The sequence below is a fragment of the Myotis nattereri genome (assembly GCF_964212035.1).
Source record: "Myotis nattereri genome assembly, chromosome: 5".
NCBI lineage: Eukaryota > Metazoa > Chordata > Mammalia > Chiroptera > Vespertilionidae > Myotis > Myotis nattereri.
The window spans coordinates 20,496,751-20,505,621 of NC_138080.1; the positions used below are offsets into that span (position 1 = coordinate 20,496,751).

The 8,871-nt window shown below is 52.2% G+C and overlaps 1 protein-coding gene across 1 annotated transcript; it reads right to left on the bottom strand.

Annotated features, from left to right (window-relative positions):
- Nucleotides 1-1,053: 1,053 nt before the first annotated feature.
- On the bottom strand, nucleotides 1,054-8,020 carry HSH2D (hematopoietic SH2 domain containing; the record flags this gene model as incomplete). Its single annotated transcript, XM_081092281.1, has 5 exons — nucleotides 1,054-1,617; nucleotides 3,302-3,436; nucleotides 4,032-4,197; nucleotides 5,246-5,335; nucleotides 7,896-8,020. The coding sequence occupies 5 exons, from the start codon at nucleotides 8,018-8,020 to the stop codon at nucleotides 1,054-1,056; spliced, it is 1,080 nt and encodes a 359-aa protein (XP_080948407.1).
- Nucleotides 8,021-8,871: the final 851 nt, after the last annotated feature.

Here is an 8,871-nt window from a genome sequence, read left to right on the forward strand (position 1 = left end):
AGGGAACAGAATGGCTTGCCCAAGACCACACCTCAAGTCATCGACAGAGGAGGGCTTGACCCCTGGCCCAACTCACTCCACATCCCAGACCTCTACAGTCTGTGGATTTGGGGAGCCCCACACCCACTCTACCAGCAGCCACCCCAGGGGCCCCATCTGTGGCCCCAGTCAGTCCAAACAGTGGTCATTCTGAGTGGGGCAACCGAGAGCAGCCCCAGGGACCTTCCAGACTCCCCCACTGTGTAGCATTTCTAGGGAGCCCACTCCCACCCTAAACTCCTCCTGTGCACCAAAAGCACCTACTATGCACCAAAGCCCTAGGATTTACATACATCCTACTGCTTCGTCCTGAACAAGAGGACAGTCCTACTCTTCTCCCCATTTTCCAGATGAGGAAATAGGCCCAGAGAGATCTAGTGACTCGCCAAAGGCCACACAGCCGTGCAACCCAGGATTCCCCCTGCAGAGTCCACCTCAACCACAGTCCCGGGCTGCCTCTCCCTTTTTAAAGCAAAGGACACATTTGCTTCTCCTAAAGCTGCCGGTGTGCACCAAGCCCTCCACAAGTCTTATCTCTTTCATTTGCATGAGAACTGGGGGGGGGGGGGGAGGCGTGTCCAGAAGGGAGAACTGAGCCTGGGTGCAGGGGTTGTGGGCAAAAGGACTCCAAATGACATGACTTCCAACCCTGGCACTCACACCAGTAGACTTTGACCATGCCTCTCCTCCTCTTGGAATCTGGCTCTTTTTTGAAATGTGCAGGAGGTGCCTACCTGATGGGCCTGCTCAGAGGCAGGAGTAAAGGGAAAGAATGGACACGGAGAGTCTCAGGGTGGGACTGGCACACAGTAGGTGCCCCAGATCCTTGCTGTAACTTATTAACTGATTCTTCTTCTTCACATAACCAGGCCACCCTGGCAATTGCAGAGCCAGACTTAAGTAGCATCTCTATTACATTTCTCAGTCCCAGAGGGCTGGTGGGTGGAAGGCAAGGGGTCCAGGTGTGAGCAGCCCCTGGCACCCAGGGTCCCAGAGCCAGGGCGGACCTCTTCGCTAGCAGTACCCAGGGGCAAAGGGTGGCGGTGGGCGGTACTCCTCGGGGACACAGTCCTCCTGGGGTTCTGCCAAGCCCTTGGGCTCTGATTTGGACACCTGTGAGGACAGGGCCCTCACTACTGCTTGGTGCCAACCCCTGGTCTTCGGGGTCACCTCGCTCCAGCTGACTGACCTCGAGGCCTTCTTGGAGGAGTCCTGTCTGTCTTTCCGAGCCTGAGGCTGTGAGGGGCTTGAGGGTGCCGTGGCCACAAAGGGCTCCGTGTAGATGTTCTCGGGGACCGCATCATCTGCTCCTGTCGCTGGGCTGGGAGTCACCTCCGATCGCGCGGGGTCCCGGAATGATGACAAGCTCACGGTTGCCAGGTGGGATTTCAGCTGCTGATGGACCTTCTTGCCTGTCTGCGGGAGGGTCTTGAGGTTCCTCCAGAGTTTCTGGCAGGCCTCCTCCAGCGGGGCTTTCGGGGGGCAGGAGGAAGCAGCTGCCTCCGTGGGCGCTCTGTCCCCCGCTGCAGACGGCGTCCTCTCCATCTGCCAGTGGAGCACGTCTGGCTTTGCAGAGGCCTGAAACCGAGGGCCGGTGAGACCTGGGCCAGCACCCCTCCTCCCCCCAGCACTCCGACTCTGCCCCCGAAACTGGGACCTGGGCTCCACCCAGACGCCCCAGGGCCGAGAAACGTCCCCATGTGAACCCCCAAACCAAATCTCGGGCCCCATCCTTTTCATTTTTGCAACCGGCTTCACTCCCTCCCCAGGAGTTGGCAAACCATTTCTGTGAAGGGCCCGGGAGCAAACAGGCCCTCCAGTCTGCCTCACTGCTCAGCTCTGCTGTTGTCCAGCAAGTGGGCCCGGGTTCCAATAAAACTTTATGGACACGGAAATCTGAGTTTCCTCTGATTTTCACGAGCCGTGAACTATTAACTATCTCAACCATTTAAGAACAAAACTGTCCCTCCCATCGCAGCTTCTGAGGACCGGGGCCTCGAAGGCCACACATGAGTAGGCAGGTGGCCCTCAGGCGGGAGTGTGCTGACCCCTGGGCTCCCCCGTTCAGGACAAGTGCCTGGCACGTGTGGCAGAGGCTGTTGATGGCCCACCCATATGCTCTTTTTATTTTTTAATATGTTTTTTATTGATTTCAGAGAGGAAGAGAGAGAGACAGAAACATCAATGATGAGAGAGAATCATTGATTGTCTGCCTCCTGCACGCCCCACACTGGGATTGAGCCCGCACCCAGGCATGTGCCCCTGACTGGGAATCGAACCGTGACCTCCTGGTTCATAGGTCGATGCTCAACCACTGAGCCACTCCAGCTGGGCCATATCCTTTTTGTTTGTTTGTTTGTTTGTTTTGTTTTTGTTAATGCTCACCTGAGGTTATTTTTCATTGATTTTTTTAGAGAGAGTGGAAGGAAGAGGGAGAAACAGAGAGAGAGAGAACCATTGATGTGAGAGAGGCACATCGATTGGTTGCCTTCCGTACACACCCTGACCAGCGCCGGGGATGGAGCCTGCAACCAAGGCACGTGCCCTTGATTGGAATGGAACCTGGGACCCTTCAGTCCATAGGCTGATGTCCTATCCACTGAGCCAAACTGGCCAGGCCCACTCATATCCTCTTTGCTCCCAGCTCCACTCCCAAATGCCAACGGCAGGGACTCTGCCTGGGGCCTTCTCTGGCCACCAGTGCCCACTGCGTCCACATGGCAGACCAGAAGTGCCAGAGAAGCAAATCTCCCAGGAATAGTATTTGACCAATGACTGAGGGAATTTGGAGGATAAATACCCCAGCTCCCTCGCCCCTAAGTTATGATAACGGAGCAGGTAGGCAGACAGAAAACATGAAAACCTGTAAGTAAACAAGACTTCAAATTTCGAGAAGTGCTCTGTTGCAAATAAATAGGGTGATATGATGGAGAAGGTGGTTGGGGGAGTGCTTTTGGTCTGGAAATGGGAGGGAGACACTTGAAGAACTGATGGGAGAAGCCAGGCCTGGGAAAGGTAGGGCAGAGCATACGGCAAAGCAACCCTGAGGTTGCTTGAAGCTGGGCTGGTGATGGGCAGAAGGAGGAACTGAGATTGCAGTCAGGATTCTAACCTTGGTGCCTTGGGAAACCACTGGAAGGTTTTAAGCTCGGGGCTACAGGATCTTACCTTCATTCTAAAAGCCTATGGCAGCTGTTGGCCACCTCTGCGCCTGCCCCTGCCCCTGCCGCCCGGTTGGAGGTGCCAGCTTTCTGTCACATACCTCCTTGGGGGCAGCCACTGGATGGAAAGAAGGTTCCTGATGATCACTGGGACCAGGGGCGGGGCTGGCAGCTTCCTCAGCCAGTGCGTTGTAACAAAGGAAGAGATCCTCGTAATCCACGTTTGCTGGATCCTTCTGTGGACAGAGGGGACCTGCAGCTCAGCCCCAAGGAGGGGGACAGGGACGGGGCTGGGGTCCCCAGACCCTGGGAATTGGAGCTCAGGAGCTGCTCTGACCCACAAACCTGTAATAAAGCAAGCTCCACGGAGCGCATTGTGGGCCTAGGGCCTAGGCCCTGCCCATAAACCGTTAAGGAGGTCTGCCCTGCCCACAGCAGCTTCTGAGGGCACAGACCCGTCCACCGGGGCTTATGCTAGTCCTATAGATCAGCTAGGGCAGTGGTCAGCAAACTGTGGCTCGCGAGCCACATGCGGCCCTTTGGCCCCTTGAGTGTGGCCACGAAGTTCCAATCGCACTGTACATGCGCGCCTGCACGTGGTATTTTGTGGAAGAGCCACGCTCAAGGGGCCGCAGTTTGCCGACCACGGAGCTAGGGTTACACCTCGCACACGTGAAACCTTGTAAAACATCAGCCTGAGGGGAAACGAGGACCAGGGGCCGTGGGGGGCCAGACGCAGAATCACAAGAGGCTGAAGGGGACTGGGGGGAGCTGGAGGGCTCATTAGCCCCTGGAAGGACAACTACTGCCCACCCAGGTCCCAACCCTCACCTGCGGACAGGGCAGCTTCAGCAGCTCCCCATGTGGCCTCATCGGCCGCTGCTGGTGGAAGGTGATCAGGGCGTCCAGCGAGGCGTGGGCCTTCTCCTCCCCGGGGATTAGCACGCTCCCATCGTCCAGGAGCTTCACCATAAAGTGGCGGCAGCAGTTTTGGGCTCTGCGGAGACACTGCCAGGGTTAGGACCTCCTGCTCCCTCATTTCACTGCCGGCCCCGCCCCTCCCCCCCCCGCCCCCCCCCCCCCACGCAAGTCCTTGAACTGGCAGCATCAGGCCTGCAGCCCGACCTCACAGGTTCCTATGTAAGCTTCTCTACTCATTAGCCATGTGACATTCGGTAGGTGCCTAACAGCACGGTGCCTCAGTTTCCCCTTCTATAACATGGGGCTACGAAGACTGACCTCAGGAGTTCTTGTGAAGATGAAACAAGGAACTGCAGGAAAAGCTTAGCTGGGTGCCTGGCTAGGGGTAAATGATCAATAGAAATGATCATGGAAATCTGGTCAGGCTTTCGCGGGAGGCTGTGTGCCTGGCACTCTGCTCCATTCATGAATGGGTGCACTTACGAATGGCCTACTATGTGCTTTTAATCCTCACGTCAAGACAATTAATTTTAGCATCCTCTGTTAGAGATGAGGACTTTGAGGGAGGGACAGAAAGGTTGGGTAATTTGTTCAAGGCCACAGTGTGTAAGTAGCAGAACCGAGCCTCGTACTGTTTGACTCAGGTCCTAAGGTTTTCCCACTGTGGGTAATTCTGTAATGGAACCGTTGGGTTTTTTGTTTTTGTTTTTTTTTTCATTCCTTTGGCCTGGAATTCTTTCAAAAAGTAGTGTGTTCTGCTGAATCCTCTGACTGGGATGCAGGGTCAGGCTTTGAGGCCTCAAGGAGCTGGACTGCCCTGAGTTTCCAACACATTCTCCTTAGTGGAGTCAGAGTGTTGCCAAGCAGACGGCAGAAGGGAGGTGGATGGTTAGGGAAAGGGCAGTAGCCACTCTCAGGCCTCTAGCAGCTCCTGTTCTCAGACACACAGTCTTAGTGACCACAGACCCAAGTCTGCTGGATCCAGCCAGACCTGCAGCTGCTCACTCTTCAGCCAGATCAGTCCAGAACGTCCTACCAGTTGCTCTTGAAACCTGTGATATGAAGCCCCCCTTGCCCCCTCCAAGGAAGCCCGGAGCCCGCCTGTCCCCAAGCCCAGACCTTACTTGTAGGAGAGTGTGTAGCCCACGTGACTGTGACTGACTCTGATGAGAAAGGATCCCAGTGGCTGCGACTCCAGCAAATTCTCTGCGTCCCTGGAAAGGCACACACAGGTGAGAGATGGCTGAGGTCTCGCCGCCCAGTGTCCTGCCCAGACCCTTGGTGTAGCAGTCCTTCCAGGACTGAACAACAACCGAAAACAAGATTGTTTTCTTGGTTGTTTCAGACTTTGGAATATTCAGGTGTCCCCCCAGAGGTGGCGAAGGCCTCTGATGACCTTGGCCCCAGGGCCCACAGCCCCTGCTGGCCTTCCAATGCCTGGAATCCACTCAGGAAGGCACCTTTGGGTGGATCTGAGGACGGCAGGTAACAAAGCAACAGCTGTTTCCAGATGCATTTGAGCTCAAAACCCAACTCTGCCGTCCATTCACAGTGTGACCCCCGGTGAGGTCAGTTCCTTTCTGACCTGAGCTTCCTCAAGGGGACAGGAAAGCCTCACTCCCAGGGCCGATGTGAGGACAGACAAAATGCGAGCAGCATGACAACTTCCGCATGGTGCGAGCTTTCGAAATGTCCACGATTAGTACACTTGACCCTTGAACTGACCTGCCAGGTCCAAGCAGATTTTTTCCAATAAATACACAAACTGGCCCTCTGTATAGTATTTTTGGTCTGAGGTTGGGAATCCATGGATGTGGAGGGCCGACTGTATGCCTGGACCTACACCATTTTATAGAGGGGACTGGAGCATCCGCAGATTTTGCTGTCCGGGGAGGGGTCCTAGAACTAACCCCAGGGATACTGGGGAATGACTGTAGTTAAGGTTTTGAGGAGTCAAAAGTTATATAAAGGACTTGGAGTCGGCATCCCTGAACTATATTACTATCATTATTGCTATTTCCTGGTGGCACAGAGAGTGGCCTTCTATGGGGAGCCTTTGGAGCCCTGTTGTCCAGTCCAGGGGCCATTGCCCACATGTGGCTACTGAGAGCTTAAAATGTGGCCGGTCTTGCCTGGCCGGTTGCTCAATGGTTAGAGCATCGGCCCATGGACTGAGGGGCTCAATCCCCGGCCCCATCGATGTTTCTCTTTCTCTGTCTCTCCCCTTCCCTTCCACTCTCTCTAAAATCAATGGAAAAAATATCCTTGGGTGAGGATTAACAACAACAAAAAAATGTGGCTGGTTTGAATCAAGATGTGCTTTTAGCATACAATACACACCAGATTTTAAAGACTCAGTACACAGCATAAGAAATATAGTCAAAAATATTGTAATAACTACATATGATGTCAGGTGGTTACTAGACTTATTGGGGCGATCACTTCGTAAGTTATATAAATGTGTAATTACTATGTTGTACACCTGAAACTAATATAATATGATATGTCAATTGCAATTTAAACCTTTTTTTAAAAAAATATATTTTATTGATTTTTTACAGGAAGGGAGAGAGATAGAGAGTTAGAAACATCGATGAGAGAGAAACATCGATCAGCTGCCTCCTGCACATCTCCCACTGGGGATGTGCCCGCAACCCAGGAACATGCCCTTGACCGGAATCGAACCTGGGACCTTTCAGTCCGCAGTCCGATGCTCTATCCACTGAGCCAAACTGGTTTCGGCTTAAACCTTTTTTTAATTATAAAAAATAAAGGCAAGCCCTAACCAGTTTGGCTCAGTGGATAGAGCGTCGGCTTGCGGACTCAAGGGTCCCAGGTTCGATTCTGGCCAAGGGCATGTACTTTGGTTGCGGGGACATACCCAGTGGGGAGTGTGCAGGAGGCAGCTGATCAATGTTTCTCTCTCATCGATGTTTCTAACTCTCTATCCCTCTCCCTCCCTGTAAAAAAAAAATCAGTAAAATATATTTTAAAAAAATAAAAAATAAATAAAGGCAGTACAAATAGAGGAGTATGTATTCTGTCTCATGAGTGATTTATATGGTATTAATTACTTGTTGAAATGATAATATCATGGATATACTGTGTGATTAAAGATGTGATTAAAATTAATTGTTTCTCTTTGCTTCTTTTAATATAGCTGCTAGAATTTTTAAAATTGCAATGTATGGCTCATATTGTATCTTATTGGCATACCCCAGAACTCAGAAACCATGTCGAGTTCTGTCTCTCTTTTTCTTTTGCAATGTTCCCTCAATTTCCTAAATGTCAAGGGTGGCAATACATGCTCTTTTCACCATTTATTTAGAGCTGGGCCCTGGGGTGACGAAGTAGGTGAGTTTGTTCATCTCCTCAGAGCTCAGCCTAATGCAGAAAGTGCATGTTAGCCATATACCCGATAGACTGAGAAGAGCTGTTTGGGGCACTGTGTTAAGAAGGATTCTGAGGCTGCGTCCTGCCATCATTGATTGGTGATTCCTGGCCTAGTGAGGGGTTTGGGGTGGGTGAGCAGGGGGTTCTGTCTTGTGGCCACTTGGATAGAGAAAGCCAAGGTCCAGAGAGGGAAAATAACTTGCCCAAGGGCACACAGCAAGTCCAGAGGAGACAAGACTCAAGCCCGAAACTCCAAAGCCCTTTTCCTCCTCTTAACAAACGTAGGTGAGCTGAGCACAGAATGGCACAGTGAGAACCTGCCCAGGTGGGGGCAGACAAAGAGGGTGAAAGGCAGGGTGGGAAGTGTGGGTGTGTCCTCACTGTCTGGAGATGGCACCATGGAACCACGAAGGGACTCCTCCTTGGGCCAGCTGGCCCAGCTGTGTTTGCACGAACCAGTACAGTCGTGGGGGCAGCGGCGGGGGCAGCTTTCTGGCCTCTGTCATGGCTTCCTGAGGGGGACGGTGGCACCTGGGGGCAGGAAGGAGGAGAGAGAGTCAGGCCTGGTCCACTTCCCATCTTTATCTGCTTCTCGCAGCTCATGGTGCCGCCCTCCTCTTTGGAGAAGTCCTCCGCGCTGGGCAGAGCAACCGGTTTGAAACTGGCTTGTGTTTCTTGAGCACCTACTGCGTGCTGGCACTTTATGTATGTTCACTTACCGATTTTCTTCCAAAAATCCTCCAAGGATAATAAGAATAAAAGAATAAAAGGAAAGCCCTGGCCAGTGTTGCTCAGTGGGTAGAGCGTAGGCACAGAGTGTCTGGAGTTGGATTCCCTGTCAAGGGCACCACCTGGGTTGCAGGTTCTATCCCGGCCCTGGTCAGGACGCATGCAGGAGGCAACCAATCGATGTGTCTCTCTCACACTGATGTATCTCTCTCTCTCTCTCTCTCTCTCTCTCCCTCCCTCCCTCTCTCTCTAAAAACCAATGAAAAAAAATCTTCAGGTGAGAATTAACTAAACAAAAAAGAATAAAATGAAATAATAAGAATAAAAGGAGGTCAGAGTAAAAAAAAATGAAATAATGAGAACAAAAGGGAATAATAAGAATATTATTATTTAATTATTGCAAGTGTTGGAAAATCCTCTTTATAGATACATGTATTTAAATTTAAGAACTGGCCAAAACCGGTTTGGCTCAGAGGATAGAGCGTCGGCCTGGGGACTGGAAGGTCCCAGGTTCGATTCCGGTCAAGGGCATGTACCTGGGTTGCGGGCACATCCCCAGTAGGAGATATGCAGGAGGCAGCTGATCGATGTTTCTCTCTCATCGATGTTTCTAACTCTCTATCTCTCT